This window comes from Lissotriton helveticus, chromosome 6 (assembly GCF_964261635.1).
Source record: "Lissotriton helveticus chromosome 6, aLisHel1.1, whole genome shotgun sequence".
NCBI lineage: Eukaryota > Metazoa > Chordata > Amphibia > Caudata > Salamandridae > Lissotriton > Lissotriton helveticus.
The window spans coordinates 2,070,841,041-2,070,863,842 of record NC_136067.1 but is presented as its reverse complement, the minus strand read 5'-3'; the positions used below and the strand labels follow the sequence as shown (position 1 = coordinate 2,070,863,842).

At 44.7% G+C, this 22,802-nt stretch overlaps 1 protein-coding gene across 1 annotated transcript in view; it reads left to right on the top strand.

Annotated features, from left to right (window-relative positions):
- The first annotated feature begins 297 nt into the window (after positions 1-297).
- LOC144764011 (fucolectin-like) overlaps positions 298-22,802 on the top strand; it is a 43,781-nt gene continuing 21,276 nt past the window's right edge. The window contains exons 1-2 of the mRNA XM_078650143.1: positions 298-411; positions 936-1,003. Coding sequence (XP_078506269.1) covers positions 937-1,003 — 67 coding nt within the window. The 5' untranslated portion in view covers positions 298-411; position 936. The remainder of the gene's footprint in view (positions 412-935; positions 1,004-22,802) is intronic.

The window sequence follows — 22,802 nt, the reverse complement described above, 5'->3', positions numbered from 1 at the left end:
GCATTTTCACATATTTTGCTCAATTTGAGGAAGTTTCACGTGCAGAAATACAGCCACTCCCATGTCAGCATGAATTGCGTAATGAGTATGGCTTATACAACCTTGATCCAGGACTTATGATAAGGTTGTTGATTTTCAAAATGTCATAGAAACTGGCGTGGTTTCAAGAAACATTCTTAGAATTGTAAGGAGGAAGTATTTTGATGATTACACACCCTCACAGCTCTTTGACTGTTCTTTTCCAAGAAGGAAACAACAGTTGAAAAATAGTGTGCTAAGGGAGCATTTGAGGTAACCACATGACCAGGATTCTGAATGGTATATAAACCTGGTCTCTGCAGCTGATGAACTTTGAAGATACACAACCCTGACTGAACTAGTACAAGAGGTGGGCCAGACCCTGCAGCACAGGTAAGATATCCATGTACTAGATCTAATCCACCATTATTTGGTAACGTGACACTTTTCGTGATTGTTTCTTTTTCTCTTTCTCTATATGTTGCATTGTAGTTGTATGTTCCAACCTGTACATTGTGTGTTACAGAGTGTGTGCATGCGTATATGTTCCATGGTTGTTATCTGTGTCAATTCCAGACTTCCTCCTGAAAAGGTAATGCTTTATTACAGTGGTTCTATTGGCTGCTCCGTATATGTTCAAGGGTGGTTGTGTATGAATATGGTTGTGGTTCAAGTTTTTTAACTGGTCTGCTTGTTGTTTAGTTTTAGTTTGAATAGTCGTGTATGAGTATTGATGAGTGCTGTATCTACTACAAATGTATGCCAGTCTACATATAGGTTCTGTGTCATTATACATAAATACTTATGATTGACTGCAACTGTAAGTCAACTTGAATATGGGTTGTTATAGTTGCATGTGTATACTTATCTGTGACGTATGTATCGATCTCTAAACCTATTCATTTTCATTTCCACAGAATGAACAGTTTCCTTGCTGCGCTGCTTGTTAATGTTGTATTGTTCGGTGTTGCTATAGGATACAGAGGTAATTAATACTTTATTGAATACAATGGTAAACCGACTTTATGTTGACACTTAAACAAAATTCAGCTACAGTTTTACAATTTATAATATTTTAGCCGCAGATATCAGTATGTTCATATTGCATCTGACCCCTCTTGACCCAGGAGGACAGGCAGTCTGGATATGCATCAGCCAATGAATGACCTAACAGATTACTTTGATGTCAAGTTGGTACCTCCTTCACCCTTTGGAAAACCCCAACAAGCAGCAGTAGGTTACCAGCCACACATTGACCGTCCTTCAAAATGTTAACAATTAAGTACATGGTCCCAGCTCTGTATGTTTTACTAATGTTTAATATACCAATCTCAAGGCTGCATCACGGTGTAGGATACATATGACATGTTGCATGTTACCAAAGGTCATGCAGTTAATCTGTCCCTAAAGAAGTAAGACGTCATACATCTTACACCCATGCTTTGCATTTAAACAGGTCACACTAATATGTTGCACATGCTTATCCTTGAAGTATATTACAGGACAGTAACTTTGCATCAGTTTATCTTTTATTATAGCCTGTAATTTAGATAATTTTTGTTCATAGCACACCTTATACCAGTTGGACCTATTATTTGACATTTATCAAGCCGACCATGAGTATTAATGTTGGGTAGCACAGTAAGAATCCCTGTAATGAAAATTTATATTTTTGTTTAGTATATTATTTTAAAAAGTGGTTTATTTAGGCACTCCGTTGCAGCCCTCTGGACACTTATCCATTTTCGTGTTTTTTAAGGGTGTTAATCCACCACATTGCACTTTGTCGCATTAGTCCTAAGTTATCATTCTACACTGCTTCATAGGTGCAGGCAACACATTTGCTGCAGCCACGGCACAGTACCCGCATTTCCTGAGCATTTAACCATTACCCATTAATAACTTGTATGATACTCTTTACAAGGGAAACGGCCATTACAACGCGGCCATTTCCACGAATACATTAACCACGCATGCATTACAACGCATGCGTGGTTAACACGAAAGCCTTTACCACGCATACCTTTACTACAAGGTATGTAGTAAAGGCATATGTGGTAAAGGTTCAAAATAAACAAGAGGGGTTTGGGGGGGTCTCCCCCCCAAATAAAAACCTCACCTGAAATCACGTCGGAATGTGCAGGCAATCGTCATCGTTTAAGAGGAAACGGAAAGAAACTTCCGTTTCTTCTTAACGACGTACGACGTCACCACGCACGAATTAGAGGAAAAAGTTATTTGTTGATAAACCATTCCGTTGTAACGCATGCGTGGTAAAGGCATGCGTTGCAACGGAATGCGTTGTAAGAACATATAACCCTCTTTACATTCGTTGGCTGGGGAGCTTCTGTTTCAATGGTTGTTCTCTGTGTCGATTCCAATCTTCCTGCTGAAAAGGTTATGGTTTATTACAGACAGTGGTTTTATTGGCTGCTCACTATAGATGTTTTTCCCCACACATCAAGCAGGACTTCACTTATTTTCCCACCACCCAATTTTGTTTCATAACTTTCATCCATTTCTTTAGTGTGGGCGGATCATAAAGCATTTCTTTCTATGGTTCACCTTCCATCGGATCATTTACACATAGACAGTTTTGTTTTTTGGGGTAAATGTGTCTGGTGAACATTGCAGGGTGAGATAAAAACTCTATGCAATAGATTCTTCAGGGGGCTACCTCACCATTCAGAAACCTGATTGTAGCTCCTACCATTACTAAAAGGTCCATCAAGGGTGTTCATCTTTTATTAAACTCTGTCATGTCTTTCTAATACAAAGGTTAAGCTCCACATGCAGAACAGTCACCACATGTGCTGCAGTGAAGTATTCAACCTTGGTGTAATTTGTTCCAAAATATCTAGAAATTAACTTCTTAGGGGCTAATAGTATTGGAAAAATTAGCTTTCCTTTGAGCGTAATGTGAATTGAGGTTAGAAGCATCAGGAGACACAGAGGTTTGAAGTATCGGGAAACACAAAAAATAAGTTCTGGGGTTCTCTAGTGCACAATCTCATGTATTTCATATACTGCACATTGTGTGTTCTCCTATGTGTAGTATTTAGGACAGCCCTTGAAGGCATACATTAGTCACCCATCCTCTCTACACCCCTTCACCACAGATCAGATGTATCATGTGTGTATCCTTGCAGATATGTAGTACAAACAATACTATGCATTCTTTTTGGGTTTACTCTTAGCTATGTTGTTAAGTTGTCTTCCCCAACTATCTGTTTTCATAACACTTTTTCCCAAGATGCTTGAAAATAACTCTTCTTGATCGGTTATTGCTTGGCTAGGATTGTGCATTTGTCCGGTTAGAAACAAACATCTTTGCCTTTACTCTGCAGCCCCTTCTTAAATTGAATAAGAACCATTATTTCTTTTTTCTCAATAAATGTTTGTAGTGCAACATGCCTTTTTTCGGTAGTAGCAAAATCTCTTCTTTTTCAGTAAGGCATATTTCATATAAATCCTGTGGAAAAGATTTGATGATCCTAGTCTTCCATTATTGTAAATACCCTGCCCATCCATTTAGCAAAGCCCTTGAGTCTCAATGCAGTCACTACTTCTACTATCCAAACGGCTAGTTTGCACTTGTCTCGGGTTCACTGTGTAAAACGTATTATGTTATGTCCGCAAAAAGTTATTGTTTATTGGTTACACAAAGAGAATTTATTGAAAAGTAGCACAATAATGTCCCATTTTTAAACAATCTTCATCAGCTCAGAGAAGCTTGTCGAGATCAATGATAATTGTACCCAACTACTAACTAGAATATACTCTGTGGGTTTCATCAATGAAAGAAGAATGATATAGGGGGAAGGAAAATGGAAACTAGCCTTAGTCAATACAAAGACAACTAACAGGTCAGAACAGCAGTCCCCCCCCCCCCCCCCCACTCTTCAAGGTATCAGTCCGATGCTCGTCCAGCTGGCTTTCCTCACTTGAAGCATGCAGTCTTCCAGAGTATAAAGAACACTTGACTCCTGCCACCAGCAATGGGGTTCTAACAGGTTGCAGATCCTTTCTCTTGGTCAGAGTTTTCATGCAAGGGCAAGGAACACTAATATCTTGTGACCTCAGAATTTCAGTTTTCTATTTAGAGGCAACCTTAGTAACAGCCTCAGGTTACCCTGGTGAACCCAGTTGCAACCTAATTGTTTAGGTAAACCACAGCCCCTCTCACTTAGGCAAATCACCTTGTGAACAAAAATTAGAGCCGGAGTCACTTGACCCAGGAACTTACCTTGTAGAATCTGCAGAATCAAAGCCCTAATGTTAGATTTATTAAGCACAACCAACAGTGTCAATCTTGCGGTCCAGGAATGAATGTCCAATACCTCCATCTTTCATTCCATGCAAACCATATAAAACCTGTCTTGCTGCATCAGGGCTGTGTCATGATCTTGCGACTGACACTCGCGGTTCGCTGGGTGCTGATCTAATCAATCAATGTATGTCTCCGTTCGTGCCACTGGCCTCTTCAATTCGTCCACACTACCTCCTATAAATGTAACCTTCCTCTCAATAATATATAAGTGTTGGCCTTCATATGGCTCAGTATGTCTTGGCGACAGCTATTCTCTCTTGGTCTGAGCTGTTGGTTGTGGTTCTCCCTTTTGTCACACCAGGCAGGGACATTTTCTTTGATTAGAAAAACAAGCATTTGCATTGCAATCGGTCTTGCCTTTGGGACCTTATATGTATTTAGCTATGCAGCACATTAGCCTGGATTCCGAAACATCTACTGTTCTTTAACATGGAGGGAAAGTAAGCACCATCCTGCGTGACACGCCAGGTTTGGGAACACATGGAGAGAAATATTGCCTTTCAGCTCTGTTTTTAAAATCAAGGCCTTCGGTGGTCACTGAAAATACAAGATTTGAAAATAATATTACTGTCTATTGGTGCTCATGGAAGGCAATTTCTTTGGACTGGAATCTAGAGAATGCTAAAGTGATTCTGGTATTTTACTGACCTCTGCTGGTCGTTTTCTATCAAAAAAGTTAAATAGAGGCAGTTGCAAGAAAAAAGAACAAAAAGAAAGTTCCTCAGCAGAAAGCAAATCTGGTATTTTACTGACCTCTACCGGTCGTTTTCTATCAAGACAGCTAAATAGAGGCAGTTGAACAGAAAAAAAAGTCCCAAAGCAAAGGCAGACAGGTACTATGGCTGATCTCCAGAGCCTACAAAGTAAATACACATATAAGAATATACTAAAGTATGTACAAGAGGTCTCGAAAGCTCGACCTAAAAGAACTAAAAATGTGTGTGTGGTGAGTTTATGCTCACCCACCTGAGGTGGCATGGTGAGCAAAAATCTCATACCACACAGCCAGGCTGCTGCATCGATCCAGCAGACTCATGTGACCCTCTGACTCTATGCTGACTCTCCTCACTGGATTCTGTGCCAGAAAACCCAACCAACATTCTTACTTGCCTACCTCAAATATTCCACTGGATGTAGGAGAACTAACCTTCCATGAATGGCACCAAGACCTAGATCCCAGGGACCAGAGACACTGATCTTGATTTATCTCTGTCTTGCCATCAAATATAGTTCCTCAGAGCTTCACTGTGAGACACCTGGGGATCGTCTTCAATGCAGACCTGTGATTTGGTACCACAGTCAGGTCACTGACAAAAGGAGAAAATGTGGATCTATTTAGCATTTGAAAAATCCTTCTATTACTTTACATTGATCACTGATCAGGACTGAGAAGAGTCCAGATTCTTGCATTTCTCAACTATTGTGATGTCATGTAGGTTGACCTCCTAAAAAATTACCTGTTAGACTACAAAGACTGCAGATTGCCTGAACTATGTGAATTAATGGAAGAAATTAACACTGAGAAACCACATTTTGGGGTCTGAAATGGATGGGGTTGGGGGTAGTAAGGGATTACTAATGTATCAGGCATGGCTGTTAGAAGATGAGAGTTTTTAGGAGGTCAGTTATGGGTGGAGTTCAGGCATAGATATGTTTTTTAGGGTTTAGGAATGGATGGAGTTTAGGGGTAGAAGGAAGTTTTAGGGTTTAGGGATGGGTATAAATAATGAAGGGGTTTTAGGCATAGGTAGAGTTTAAGGGTCTTGGATGAGTAGTGGGAGTTTTTTAGAAGGCAAAGGTGGATGATTTGTTGAGACTGTGAGGGGTTTAGGGATGGGTGGTGTTTAGAAGTGATAACTGGTTTAGCAAATTAAAAGCATACATAGTAAATGTTTGACGGTGTAAAAGATATAAATCTGAAATAATATCACCTGCAGTAAAGCAATATTTATGTCTGATAAAAATGTTTATGAAAATAAGACCTGCAGGTATTACATTAACACTTAAACAGACATGCAAAAGCCAATTTAGAAAAAGGTGAATGCCATTCATTCTGCAGATTTCCATTAAATTGCTTAGGTGAAATGGTTTCTCAGTAATGATAGTTAATGAAATTGTGTTTCTTGAAATTCACATACAACCCAGATTGCCAGGCTCTACTTTAAATAATGCAATATAGATCATATCACACCTGCTCTTAAACCACATTGTTGGCTCCCAGACAATGGCAGTTATCAAAAATCGGCACCTCACTATGCCCCTAACAGGGACCTTTATTCATTGCCCCTCATTCAATCACTCAATTATTCTTGGAGGACGTTCAATGGGTGTAAATGGACCATGATCCTAGAATGCTCCCAATCTGAAGTTGAGAACTGGGTAGTGGCACGCCACAGTGTGGAGAAGCGTGGCTCAGGGGTTAGAGGCGGCAGACCCGTAAGCTGAGATCGGTCCTGGACCAGGGTTCAATTCCCCGCCTCGGCGGGTCTTGGACTAAAAATTCCACGGACTCGATAATTCTCGCCCCGGTGCCTCCTCGACTCACGGGTTCACACTCTGCGACTCTGGGCAATAGCTTGCTTAATCTCCACAACGGCCCCTCGCGGCGGGATGCCTGACTTTCACCTTGTGGATACCCTGCTATCTCACAGGGGAATATCAGGACGGGTTCCCTAAGCAAGGGCCGGGACACCCACTGCGGGTAGCCGTGCGCTATATAAGCACAATCTACATTTACATTTACAGGTCCCCTCATGGCCCCAGCAATGACCACATGACTCAGTGATCCGCTGTTGTGGAAGTGACCTTAAGTGGCTCACTGTATTAAACTCCGCAGTCACACCCAGCCTCTGGGTGAGTGCTGCATGTCTCTCCAGCATGTAGAGGCTTAGTGGCTTCCTACATGCCTTCCCAATTGAGTGGTTGCATTAACCACAATGTCAATATTTCTGCCAGAGACCACAAAAATAGTCCTGCAGGCCTTTTCGTTGGGATCGTGTTCGATCATAAGTCATACCTCTAACTTCTCAGCATGCTTGGATTCGTCTTTCCAGTGGGGGTTCCTCCTGCTCAGATACCTTGCAGGCTTTCCCAGGGGTCTTTCCCCTCCATTGGGGGCAACAAAGCGCGAGTCACTGTGGTGCCTTACTCTGTGCAAGGGAGGTATTCTATGGGCTTTACAGTGGGTGTTCTTACGCAATTCCCATGGGTTTTAAGGCATGCCAAGATTTACAAGGACTAAGGCTCCCAAATCCTAGGCCTCTCTAAGAGAAGCAGAACAAGGAGAAATATCTTTATTTCTCCTTGTTTTTCTTAATTCTACATGTGCTGCATTCTGTAGCACACATAGAAGAAAGAAAAAGCCTTTCAGGTTTTTTTTGGGTGCATGAAGGTGCCTGTGTTGGTGCTTGGCTGACAAAACAGCACCAGCAAAAAGGACAGAAATGGGCTGCATTCGATAAATATTGTGCATTCTTGCCCTTTCCATTTGACTCATGGCAGTGCAGCACCACTACATTTGTAAATATGCCCAGAATCACAGAGTGCTGCTGCTAATGCTGGAACTCGAACCTGGTTTCCCAGTTCAAAAGGCTAAAGATCTGGCCATTACACCACAGACTACTGCCCGTGTGTACTGTGCCCGCTTAGCCTCATTAATTTACTGTGTGCAAACATTTAACATTTCACTCCAGGTCAATTCAGCCTCGATAACGGTGGGCCTCAACACAATCCTAATCACCAACACAGTGACGCACCACAGGTCCCTTTGCAAGCACAGCTCAGTGGTCTACTGTCATGGCAGTGACCTTGAGCGGTTTACTGATAGAATATCGACCCCCAGAATTTCCCCATACAAAAATATCGAGTTATAATATCAAAAATCAAAAATATCGACATCCTATATTTATAATAGTAAGAAAAAAATATCGATTTTAATATATATATATATATATATAAAAATATTATTCAATAATAAAATTAACTTAAAAAAATGTAAATGTAATACACATTTTAACATTTTAACGTATATCACATGTAATTACCTACTGGAGGTTGCCAACAGGTAGTTATTGTTAGGACCTATTATCCATAGGAAATTCGTAACATTCTTTTCCCAATGGCGCCGGTTGATGAATCTTCGCAAAACTTTCAAAGCTTATGGGGCACTCCGCTCAGCTCGTATCTTGAAAGTTTCAGGGTGATTGGTCAAGCGGGGGTTGAGAAAAAAGGGGGTACCAAAACGTGTTTTCTCCATATTCATTCCCGTAGGAAAATTTTGACAGGGCTACAGCCCGAGCTGCTGAACGGAATTACACCAAATTTTGCAAAAAAGGTAGCCCTTGTTTCAGAAAGAACTCTTTTTGTTAAATAACGTAAATCTGTTCAGTAGTTCCTGAGAAATTCAAGAAAAAGAGTTGAGAAAATGCATTTCCCATAGGAACCTTTAGACACGGCTACAGCTTGAACTCCTGAACGGAATTACACCAAATTTGACATGAAGGTAGCCCTTGCCTGAGAATGAACTCTTTTTCTTAAATGGTGTGAATCGGTTCAGTAGTTGCTGAGAAATTAAAAAATAAACGTTTCGATATAGAGGCGCGGTGGATCCGCGCACCCTGCCGATCACCAGGAAGTGTTGGCAGCCATCTTGTGCCTCGGTAGAACCAAGGCACAAGAAAGCAGTAAAAGAAACGTGCAAAACGAGAAAAGGGGGCAGGGTAGAAACACCTTGACCCCCTAGGCCTGCTCAGGGGGTCCCAGAAGGACCCCCAGGGCCCAAAAAAGCATTTCTGTTAAAAAAAGCAGCGAAATGTGTAGAGGATCTGCGGATCCTGCCTCAAAAAAAAGAACCAAAGCACAGGCTCCCGCCCTTCGTTATTATTTAGCTCCCGGGTGAGCCAAGTCCCGGGGGCACTGTTTATATTTGGGCCCCCCAGCCCCAGGGACCGACACCCTCTGGGGATTTTCAAAAATATTTGCGGGGGCTCATGGCCTCTGTGGTGCTTACTGGAGGTACATGGTGGGCTTGTTGGACTCAGGGACTCTCAGGATTCAAGGGAAATTAATCCCCTAAGTTAGGGTCCGATTATGATGGCGGACGGACCTGAGTCCGTCCGCCACCATAGAGTAGGAGGGACCGTCCGCAGGGGCAGCGGCGGTCCCTCCATACAGATTAGGATGTGACCGCCAGGGTGGCGGTCACATCCTCTATTTTTAACATTGCGGCGGGTGCAGCTTCAAGCTGCACCCGCCGCAATGTTAAAAATGCATGCATGGCATTTGCGTGCACAAAGCGGCAGGCACCGCGCGGTGCCTGCCGCTTTGTTCACGCAAATGCAGGGGGGTACCATAGGTACCCCCCATGTGCAACCCCCACCCCCCCTTCACCCAGGGGGCCCGCAACGGGCACCTGAAATGAAGGTCCTATGCTTTTCCACGGCGGAAAAGCCGCCGTGGAAAAGCATACTTTTTACTCTATCATAATATGGCTGGCGGTGTCTGACTCAGGGACTCTCAGGATTCAAGGGAAATTAATCCCCTAAGTTAGGGTCCGATTATGATGGCGGACGGACCTGAGTCCGTCCGCCACCATAGAGTAGGAGGGACCGTCCGCAGGGGCAGCGGCGGTCCCTCCATACAGATTAGGATGTGACCGCCAGGGTGGCGGTCACATCCTCTATTTTTAACATTGCGGCGGGTGCAGCTTCAAGCTGCACCCGCCGCAATGTTAAAAATGCATGCATGGCATTTGCGTGCACAAAGCGGCAGGCACCGCGCGGTGCCTGCCGCTTTGTTCACGCAAATGCAGGGGGGTACCATAGGTACCCCCCATGTGCAACCCCCACCCCCCCTTCACCCAGGGGGCCCGCAACGGGCACCTGAAATGAAGGTCCTATGCTTTTCCACGGCGGAAAAGCCGCCGTGGAAAAGCATACTTTTTACTCTATCATAATATGGCTGGCGGTGTCTGATAGACACTGCCAGCCATGTTAATGCTTTTCCGCTGCGGTCGGAAGGCGACCGCGGCGGAAAAGCGGCGGACAGATTCAAAGACCCACCAGCCATCCTAATTTGGCGGTGGGTCTTTAAAGCATCCGCTGCGGTTTTCCCGCATCCTCCGGGCCGGCAGTGGCTTCCGCCGGCCCGGAGGATGCGGGAAATCCGCGATCCTAATGAGCCCCTTAATACGTGACTCAGGGCGCCTTTGCGCAGTGGTAAAGGGAGGGTGTGGGGCCAGAGGTGACATGTGCAAACATGCCCTGTGGCGCATTTTAAGTTGGGGAATTAAGTCCCCTTTAATCCTTAGAGTTGCTGGGTCCAACTAGTCCACCATGTACCTCCAGTAAGCACCACAGAGCTGCGTTGCAGAGAGGTGGTCCGAGGCCATGCCACATTTTACACCTCTCTGCAATGCAACTCTGTGGCACTTTCTGGACATACCTGATGAGTTAGTTGGCCCCTAGGGACCCTCAGGATTCAAGGGGACTTTATCCCCCAACTTAAAACGGCCACAGTGCGTGTTTGCACACATGTTACCTCAGGCACCCCCCTCCCTTTACCAGTGTGCAAGCGCGCCCCGTGGCTCATTTTAAGAGGTAGTTTTTAACCCCCTGCCCTAATATGTACTTGAGGCTTATAGAGGAGGCTATGCTAATAACAGGGGTACCCCAAGGGGTACCCGAACACATAGTGTTCCCTAGTGTATGTAGGTGTTTTCACTGTATTCTAAGTGTCTTTTAGCATACCACTGGCTCTAGGCCTGGTTAGTCAGAGTCAGTTACCACCAATACCCATCTGAAAAAGTTGTGGGCACCGGAGGATTTTGTAACAAGGCCTCTTTCTGCTCCTCTGTTGGTTCTTTATGCACTTTTCTTAATCTTTGAGGACTTCTTGGTTCTTTCTGCATTTCTTTTGCTTCTTTCTGTGCGTTTTTTCTTCTTTCTTACCTCTGAAGGCATAGTTAGAAACTAGCATTTAAAAAACCTTAGAAATTCACTTATATTATATATTTATTATAATATAATAAATATATATGTATGTATATATATAAATATATATCCCCACAGAAGAGTTGCCCCCTCGGAAAAGCCTCAAACAGGTAGGTTTCAATTGCCGCTTTAATGTGGAAGCTGCAGCGTGGTAACAGGATATCTTGTACAAATTTCTCAGCCTGACGCATTTCGTGTGATGACACACTTTCTCAAAGGCATACATCTTTTCACAGCGCTGAGCATCAAATTTAAAAGTCTCTAACACCCGCCCTTGTGGGCGTCGGCTCTCCCAGAGCCTCATGGTATCAGTAGTTTTACTTCATTGCTACCAAGTGGGTTGCTCACCGCATTGTGCATGTTGAATATAAACCCCAGTGGGTGTGCACAGAGTCCAGTATTGTCCGCGCTGCACGTTATGACTTCCAGCGCGACCTTGCTGCCCAAAATGCTGTCCATCGTTTGGACGCCGCATCGGACCGCTTCTATGCGGCTGGGCTCTCCCCCGGCTGGGCCAGCCGTAACAAATCCACACAGAAGAGTTGCCCCCTCGGAAAAGCCTCAAACAGGTAGGTTTCAATTGCCGCTTTAATGTGGAAGCTGCAGCGTGGTAACAGGATATCTTGTACAAATTTCTCAGCCTGACGCGTTTCGTGTGATGACACACTTTCTCAAAGGCATACATCTTTTCACAGCGCTGAGCATCAAATTTAAAAGTCTCTAACACCCGCCCTTGTGGGCGTCGGCTCTCCCAGAGCCTCATGGTATCAGTAGTTTTACTTCATTGCTACCAAGTGGGTTGCTCACCGCGTTGTGCATGTCGAATATAAACCCCAGTGGGTGTGCACAGAGTCCAGTATTGTCCGCGCTGCACGTTATGACTTCCAGCGCGACCTTCCTGCCCAAAATGCTGTCCATCGTTTGGACGCCGCATCGGACCGCTTCTATGCGGCTGGGCTCTCCCCCGGCTGGGCCAGCCGTAACAAATCCACACAGAAGAGTTGCCCCCTCGGAAAAGCCTCAAACAGGTAGGTTTCAATTGACGCTTTAATGTGGAAGCTGCAGCGTGGTAACAGGATATCTTGTACAAATTTCTCAGCCTGACGCGTTTCGTGTGATGACACACTTTCTCAAAGGCATACATCTTTTCACAGCGCTGAGCATCAAATTTAAAAGTCTCTAACACCCGCCCTTGTGGGCGTCGGCTCTCCCAGAGCCTCATAGTATCAGTAGTTTTACTTCATTGCTACCAAGTGGGTTGCTCACCGCGTTGTGCATGTCGAACATAAACCCCAGTGGGTGTGCACAGAGTCCAGTATTGTCCGCGCTGCACGTTATGACTTCCAGCGCGACCTTCCTGCCCAAAATGCTGTCCATCGTTTGGACGCCGCATCGGACCGCTTCTATGCGGCTGGGCTCTCCCCCGGCTGGGCCAGCCGTAACAAATCCACACAGAAGAGTTGCCCCCTCGGAAAAGCCTCAAACAGGTAGGTTTCAATTGCCGCTTTAATGTGGAAGCTGCAGCGTGGTAACAGGATATCTTGTACAAATTTCTCAGCCTGACGCGTTTCGTGTGATGACACACTTTCTCAAAGGCATACATCTTTTCACAGCGCTGAGCATCAAATTTAAAAGTCTCTAACACCCGCCCTTGTGGGCGTCGGCTCTCCCAGAGCCTCATGGTATCAGTAGTTTTACTTCATTGCTACCAAGTGGGTTGCTCACCGCGTTGTGCATGTCGAATATAAACCCCAGTGGGTGTGCACAGAGTCCAGTATTGTCCGCGCTGCACGTTATGACTTCCAGCGCGACCTTCCTGCCCAAAATGCTGTCCATCGTTTGGACGCCGCATCGGACCGCTTCTATGCGGCTGGGCTCTCCCCCGGCTGGGCCAGCCGTAACAAATCCACACAGAAGAGTTGCCCCCTCGGAAAAGCCTCAAACAGGTAGGTTTCAATTGACGCTTTAATGTGGAAGCTGCAGCGGATGTATGACGTTACAACGCATACTTTTACTCCGCATACCATTACAACGCGGTTTTTACAACGAATACCGTTACAACGCATAGCGCTTAGAGGTGCTGGATAGTGGTAAGTATAATTTTCTATTCCAACTCCAGTCCCCGTGGACACTAGGGAAGGTGTTGGATAGAAAATTAAACTTATTCCCTATCCTAGAGCGCCCCCCAGCGCAATGCGTTGTAATAGTATGCGGAGTAATGGTCGCGTTGTAGTGGTAGTGCGGAGTAAAAATTGCGTTGTAACAGGTGTATACCAGCTGCAGCGTGGTAACAGGATATCTTTTACAAATTTCTCAGCCTGACGCGTTTCGTGTGATGACACACTTTCTCAAAGGCATACATCTTTTCACAGCGCTGAGCATCAAATTTAAAAGTCTCTAACACCCGCCCTTGTGGGCGTCGGCTCTCCCAGAGCCTCATAGTATCAGTAGTTTTACTTCATTGCTACCAAGTGGGTTGCTCACCGCGTTGTGCATGTCGAATATAAACCCCAGTGGGTGTGCACAGAGTCCAGTATTGTCCGCGCTGCACGTTATGACTTCCAGCACGACCTTCCTGCCCAAAATGCTGTCCATCGTTTGGACGCCGCATCTGACCGCTTCTATGCGGCTGGGCTCTCCCCCGGCTGGGCTAGCCGCAACAAATCCACACAAAAGAGTTGCCCCCTCGGAAAAGCCTCAAACAGCTAGGTTTCAATTGCCGCTTTAATGTGGAAGCTGCAGCGTGGTAACAGGTTATCTTGTACAAATTTTTCAGCCTGACGCGTTTCGTGTGATGACACACTTTCTCAAAGGCATACATCTTTTCACAGCGCTGAGCATCAAATTTAAAAGTCTCTAACACCCGCCCTTGTGGGCCTCGGCTCTCCCAGAGCCTCATGGTATCAGTAGTTTTACTTCATTGCTACCAAGTGGGTTGCTCACCGCGTTGTGCATGTCGAATATAAACCCCAGTGGGTGTGCACAGAGTCCAGTATTGTCCGCGCTGCACGTTATGACTTCCAGCACGACCTTCCTGCCCAAAATGCTGTCCATCGTTTGGACGCCGCATCGGACCACTTCTATGCGGCTGGGCTCTCCCCCGGCTGGGCCAGCCGTAACAAATCCACACAGAAGAGTTGCCCCATCGGAAAAGCCTCAAACAGGTAGGTTTCAATTGCCGCTTTAATGTGGAAGCTGCAGCATGGTAACAGGATATCTTGTACAAATTTCTCAGCCTGACGCGTTTCGTGTGATGACACACTTTCTCAAAGGCATACATCTTTTCACAGCGCTGAGCATCAAATTTAAAAGTCTCTAACACCCGGCAGGAAGGTCGCGCTGGAAGTCATAACGTGCAGCGCGGACAATACTGGACTCTGTGCACACCCACTGGGGTTTATATTCGACATGCACAAAGCGGTGAGCAACCCACTTGGCAGCAATGAAGTAAAACTACTGATACCATGAGGCTCTGGGAGAGCCGACGCCCACAAGGGCGGGTGTTAGAGACTTTTAAATTTGATGCTCAGTGCTGTGAAAAGATGTATGCCTTTGAGAAAGTGTGTCATCACACGAAACGCGTCAGGCTGAGAAATTTGTACAAGATATCCTGTTACCACGCTGCAGCTTCCACATTAAAGCGGCAATTGAAACCTACCTGTTTGAGGCTTTTCCGAGGGGGCAACTCTTCTGTGTGGATTTGTTACGGCTGGCCCAGCCGGGGGAGAGCCCAGCCACATAGAAGCGGTCCGATGCGGCGTCCAAACGATGGACAGCATTTTGGGCAGGAAGGTCGCGCTGGAAGTCATAACGTGCAGCGCGGACAATACTGGACTCTGTGCACACCCACTGGGGTTTATATTGGACATGCACAACGCGGTGAGCAACCCACTTGGCAGCAATGAAGTAAAACTACTGATACCATGAGGCTCTGGGAGAGCCGACGCCCACAAGGGCGGGTGTTAGAGATTTTTAAATTTGATGCTCAGCGCTGTGAAAAGATGTATGCCTTTGAGAAAGTGTGTCATCACACGAAACGCGTCAGGCTGAGAAATTTGTACAAGATATCCTGTTACCACGCTGCAGCTTCCACATTAAAGCGGCAATTGAAACCTACCTGTTTGAGGCTTTTCCGAGGGGGCAACTCTTCTGTGTGGATTTGTTACGGCTGGCCCAGCCGCGGGAGAGCCCAGCCGCATAGAAGCGGTCCGATGTGGCGTCCAAACGATGGACAGCTTTTGAGCAGGAAGGTCGCGCTGGAAGTCATAACGTGCAGCGCGGACAATACTGGACTCTGTGCACACCCACTGGGGTTTATATTCGACATGCACAACGCGGTGAGCAACCCACTTGGCAGCAATGAAGTAAAACTACTGATACCATGAGGCTCTGGGAGAGCCGACGCCCACAAGGGCGGGTGTTAGAGACTTTTAAATTTGATGCTCAGCGCTGTGAAAAGATGTATGCCTTTGAGAAAGTGTGTCATCACACGAAACGCGTCAGGCTGAGAAATTTGTACAAGATATCCTGTTACCACGCTGCAGCTTCCACATTAAAGCGCCAATTGAAACCTACCTGTTTTAGGCTTTTCCGAGGGGGCAACTCTTCTGTGTGGATTTGTTACGGCTGGCCCAGCCGGGGGAGAGCCCAGCCGCATAGAAGCGGTCCGATGCGGCGTCCAAACGATGGACAGCATTTTGGGCAGGAAGGTCGCGCTGGAAGTCATAACGTGCAGCGCGGACAATACTGGACTCTGTGCACACCCACTGGGGTTTATATTCGACATGCACAACGCGGTGAGCAACCCACTTGGCAGCAATGAAGTAAAACTACTGATACCATGAGGCTCTGGGAGAGCCGACGCCCACAAGGGCGGGTGTTAGAGACTTTTAAATTTGATGCTCAGCGCTGTGAAAAGATGTATGCCTTTGAGAAAGTGTGTCATCACACGAAACGCGTCAGGCTGAGAAATTTGTACAAGATATCCTGTTACCACGCTGCAGCTTCCACATTAAAGCGGCAATTGAAACCTACCTGTTTGAGGCTTTTTCGAGGGGGCAACTCTTCTGTGTGGATTTGTTACGGCTGGCCCAGGCGGGGGAGAGCCCAGCCGCATAGAAGCGGTCCGATGCGGCGTCCAAACGATGGACAGCATTTTGGGCAGGAAGGTCGCGCTGGAAGTCATAACGTGCAGCGCGGACAATACTGGACTCTGTGCACACCCACTGGGGTTTATATTCGACATGCACAACGCGGTGAGCAACCCACTTGGCAGCAATGAAGTAAAACTACTGATACCATGAGGCTCTGGGAGAGCCGACGCCCACAAGGGCGGGTGTTAGAGACTTTTAAATTTGATGCTCAGCGCTGTGAAAAGATGTATGCCTTTGAGAAAGTGTGTCATCACACGAAACGCGTCAGGCTGAGAAATTTGTACAAGATATCCTGTTACCACGCTGCAGCTTCCACATTAAAGCGGCAATTGAAACCTACCTGTTTGAGGCTTTTCCGAGGGGGCAACTCTTCTGTGTGGATTTGTTACGGCTGGCCCAGGCGGGGGAGAGCCCAGCCGCATAGAAGCGGTCCGATGCGGCGTCCAAACGATGGACAGCATTTTGGGCAGGAAGGTCGCGCTGGAAGTCATAACGTGCAGCGCGGACAATACTGGACTCTGTGCACACCCACTGGGGTTTATATTCGACATGCACAACGCGGTGAGCAACCCACTTGGCAGCAATGAAGTAAAACTACTGATACCATGAGGCTCTGGGAGAGCCGACGCCCACAAGGGCGGGTGTTAGAGACTTTTAAATTTGATGCTCAGCGCTGTGAAAAGATGTATGCCTTTGAGAAAGTGTGTCATCACACGAAACGCGTCAGGCTGAGAAATTTGTACAAGATATCCTGTTACCACGCTGCAGCTTCCACATTAAAGCGGCAATTGAAACCTACCTGTTTGAGGCTTTTCCGAGGGGGCAACTCTTCTGTGTGGATTTGTTACGGCTGGCCCAGCCGGGGGAGAGCCCAGCCGCATAGAAGCGGTCCGATGCGGCGTCCAAACGATGGACAGCATTTTGGGCAGGAAGGTCGCGCTGGAAGTCATAACGTGCAGCGCGGACAATACTGGACTCTGTGCACACCCACTGGGGTTTATATTCGACATGCACAACGCGGTGAGCAACCCACTTGGCAGCAATGAAGTAAAACTACTGATACCATGAGGCTCTGGGAGAGCCGACGCCCACAAGGGCGGGTGTTAGAGACTTTTAAATTTGATGCTCAGCGCTGTGAAAAGATGTATGCCTTTGAGAAAGTGTGTCATCACACGAAACGCGTCAGGCTGAGAAATTTGTACAAGATATCCTGTTACCACGCTGCAGCTTCCACATTAAAGCGGCAATTGAAACCTACCTGTTTGAGGCTTTTCCGAGGGGGCAACTCTTCTGTGTGGATTTGTTACGGCTGGCCCAGGCGGGGGAGAGCCCAGCCGCATAGAAGCGGTCCGATGCGGCGTCCAAACGATGGACAGCATTTTGGGCAGGAAGGTCGCGCTGGAAGTCATAACGTGCAGCGCGGACAATACTGGACTCTGTGCACACCCACTGGGGTTTATATTCGACATGCACAACGCGGTGAGCAACCCACTTGGCAGCAATGAAGTAAAACTACTGATACCATGAGGCTCTGGGAGAGCCGACGCCCACAAGGGCGGGTGTTAGAGACTTTTAAATTTGATGCTCAGCGCTGTGAAAAGATGTATGCCTTTGAGAAAGTGTGTCATCACACGAAACGCGTCAGGCTGAGAAATTTGTACAAGATATCCTGTTACCACGCTGCAGCTTCCACATTAAAGCGGCAATTGAAACCTACCTGTTTGAGGCTTTTCCGAGGGGGCAACTCTTCTGTGTGGATTTGTTACGGCTGGCCCAGCCGGGGGAGAGCCCAGCCGCATAGAAGCGGTCCGATGCGGCGTCCAAACGATGGACAGCATTTTGGGCAGGAAGGTCGCGCTGGAAGTCATAACGTGCAGCGCGGACAATACTGGACTCTGTGCACACCCACTGGGGTTTATATTCGACATGCACAACGCGGTGAGCAACCCACTTGGCAGCAATGAAGTAAAACTACTGATACCATGAGGCTCTGGGAGAGCCGACGCCCACAAGGGCGGGTGTTAGAGACTTTTAAATTTGATGCTCAGCGCTGTGAAAAGATGTATGCCTTTGAGAAAGTGTGTCATCACACGAAACGCGTCAGGCTGAGAAATTTGTACAAGATATCCTGTTACCACGCTGCAGCTTCCACATTAAAGCGGCAAATGAAACCTACCTGTTTGAGGCTTTTCCGAGGGGGCAACTCTTCTGTGTGGATTTGTTACGGCTGGCCCAGCCGGGGGAGAGCCCAGCCGCATAGAAGCGGTCCGATGCGGCGTCCAAACGATGGACAGCATTTTGGGCAGGAAGGTCGCGCTGGAAGTCATAACGTGCAGCGCGGACAATACTGGACTCTGTGCACACCCACTGGGGTTTATATTCGACATGCACAACGCGGTGAGCAACCCACTTGGCAGCAATGAAGTAAAACTACTGATACCATGAGGCTCTGGGAGAGCCGACGCCCACAAGGGCGGGTGTTTGAGACTTTTAAATTTGATGCTCAGTGCTGTGAAAAGATGTATGCCTTTGAGAAAGTGTGTCATCACACGAAACGCGTCAGGCTGAGAAATTTGTACACGATATCCTGTTACCACGCTGCAGCTTCCACATTAAAGCGGCAATTGAAACCTACCTGTTTGAGGCTTTTCTGAGGGGGCAACTCTTCTGTGTGGATATAAATATATATATACACATACACCAATAGCCTAGAATATAATTAAAAAAATTCTATTATAAATTAAAAAATTAAACGATTTAAAAGTCTTTAAACTTAAATTTTCCGCTCCAGTGAGTGAAACAGTAAGGAAAGTGTTGGATAGAGGAGGGGTACAAATTACTATTCTCACTCCAGTGGGTGCAACAGTAGGGAAAATGTTGGATAGTGGAGGGGTAAAAATTACTATTCCCACTCCAGTGAGTGCAACAGTAGGGTACGTGTTGGATAGCGGAGGGGTAAAAAATACTATTCCCACTCCAGTTAGTGCAACAATAGCGAAAGTGTTGAATAACGTGGGGGTAAAAAATACTCTTTTTACTCCGGTTAGTGCAACAATAGGGAAAGTGTTGGATAGCGGAGAGGTAAAAAATACTATTCCCACTTCAGTTAGCTTACAATAGGGAAAGTTTTGCAAAGCAGAGGGGTAAAAAATACTATTCCCACTGCAGTCAGTTCAAAATTAAAAACAAACAAAATATCAATAAAAGCACAAAATATATATTTTTTTAAATCAAAAATATATAAAAATATTACAAATTAAAAAAGATAGAAACATATTATAATGTTAAATATATATAACAAACATCTAGAAATATGAGAATACATTTAAAAATAATTTACAAACAAATAACTATTTTTAATTAGAATTTTTTATAAACACATTTTTTTATGTCAACGGTCAAGCACAAAGCAGCACTCCTTAACACAGGAAACATCTGCCATATTATACATTGCAAACCATTGTCATTGGCATTAAGTTTATACATTATCACTATTATAGTTATGTAAAACAAGACAACATGAACGTAATGAACCCCCGTTGCACCACTCCATTACTGCATCGTTTGCCACCACATTGCCCACCCCAACAATTATTTATAAACAAAAACATCAATTATTACATAAATGTAATCTTTTTTTATTCTTGAATACAATCGACGACAGAATTAAATTCACATACAACACGAATCAGACTCAAATACCATTCCTGGATGTACTAATCATTAAACAAGGTAAAAAATGTACTACAGACATCTATAGAAAAAACACCGACCAAAACAATACACTGCACTTTACCAGTTGTCATCAAATTTCCTTGAAAAAACACCTACCATACTCGCAGATTTTGAGAGTCAAAAGAATGTCATCCAACAATGAAATCTTCGAAAAAAACAAAAACATGATGATCACAAAATGTAAAGAAAGAAATTATCCTACCTCACTGTTAGATTTGGTGGTCTCTAGTTGGCATAGGTAGGTATCTGTGACAAATAGGGCCCCTTGTGTCTAGTCAGAGTAAGGGGTAAACTCCCAAAATAACCCCCGCTCACCCCCTTGGTAGCTTGGCACGAGCAGAAAGGCGTATCTCAGAGGCAGTGTGTAAAGCATTTGTGAACACATACACTAACCCATTATCTATCACCACACAATTCACAACACACATCTATTTTTTTTAAAAACCTCTATAATTACCATAATTAATTAAAACACTAATTAAAACTGATACAATTTAATTATACTCCCCAAACGTTACCCCATGAAACCAAAACCCCCACACAAAAAATAAACAATTACCCTAATTAATTATCAATTGATGAATTAATATTAATGATCAACTATTACTAATTATTTAGCATAATTTACTTTCCTATGAGGGAACAATGGCCAAACTCCAGAAGAGACTTCAACGAATACAGAGCACCTCTGCACGCCTGGTCCTCGACATCCCCTGCCACAGCCACATTACTTGCCACCTGAGGGACCTGCACTTGCTTTCCGTCAACAAGAGGATCACTTTCAAGCTCCTCACCCACGCTCACAAAGCACTCAATGACGCCGGACCAACATACCTCAACAAAAGACTCACCTTCTACACCTCCAACCGCCAGCTTCGCTCAGCTGACCTCCCCTTGACACCGTTCCACGCATCCACCAAACGACCTCCAGCAGTACATCCTTCTGCCACCTCGCCTCTAAGACATGGAACACCCTCCTCCTCTACCTGCGATTGACCCATGATCTGCTGACATTCAGGAGACTTCTCAAGACCTGGTTGTTCGAACATTAGCAGCCCCCCCCCCTCCCTCAGTGCCTTGAAACCCTCACGGGTGAGTAGTGTGCTCTACAAATGTCTGATTGATTGATTGATTGATTGATTTCCACCCTCTACCCCAATAAACCCCACAACTTACACCTAAAAACCATCATACAATTTCCATAATTCATTTTAAACTTATTAATTAATGAAAAATAAATTACTTTCCACCCTTTACCACCATAAACTCCACAACTCACATCTAAAATTAATTAGACAAGTGCCATATTTGAATTGAAATTACTTCATTAGAATTAATTAAGAAATACTTATTAACTAATTACAAATAAATGACTTCCCACCCTTCCCCTATAAACCCCACCACCCGCTCCTAAAAAAAATGACACAATTACCGTAATTAATTACCAATTAATTAATCATAATTAACAACCAATTCAGTAATAATTAATAATAAATTACTTCCCACAATTAGCACTATAACATCTAAATTAAATACATATTAATAAATAAATAAATGTATTATAATTAAGCCGCTCTGTTCTCCATTTTTACAGATTTTTACAGATAATAAATGTTGTTGTCTGTATTTATTTTTAAATGTAGATAAACACAGAAATGGGTTGCTTTTTGAGTAATTATAAATACACTTTGCCATGACTCCAAGGCCTATGGCTGTGTGGACTGGTAGGTTAGGGGGCTATAAAAGAAAGGAATTTTAGTAAAGAGGCTGTAACAAAGGTAGATATGCCCAAGGTTGATTCTGAAATTTGCATATTTCCATTTAAGTGCATTGATTTATCTTTTGCAGGTGTTTACAGCATTGAAACATGGTAGGTATTCAAGTATGAGTGCATATTTACCGGTTAAATAAATGTGGAAATATACTAGTTTCAGCTTCATTTCTTCACAAACCTTAAATAAATATAGGTAAATACAGTTGAAATTAGAAAAAAAGAAATTTGGATAAATACAGACGGAAATGTCCAAAAAATAAATACCATAATCTGGGAGCCCTAATTATAATTAAATTACTTCCCACCCCATCCCCTTATAAACCCACAACCCGCTACAGAACCAAAAACCACAAAATTTAAATTAAATAAAATTAATAACTACTAAAAATGTAACACTTATATTAAAAAACTAAAACAATACTTATACAAAAAATAGATCACATACATTTAAAATACATACTAAAATACATAACACTAATTAAAAAATCGATATTTTAAACAATTATATTTTTGCAAACTATACTAATGACTTAGATATGTTTTTTAACTATATTTCTTTCCTTAAAGTTAATATTCTTGACTACGATATTCTTGCTGTTGATATTTCTGTGTCAAGGTATTTCCAACTCGATATTTGTGTAAGTCGACATTTCAAATTCGATGTTCTGTCTGCATACCACCTTGAGCACGTCACTGCCGCTTTATGTAACGCCTTGGCTGGGCTCAGAGGGGGGATGCAGCGTGTCTCCCCAGCATCGAGGGGTGTGGCAACTCCATACGAACTGAATCTAGCTCCATACAGT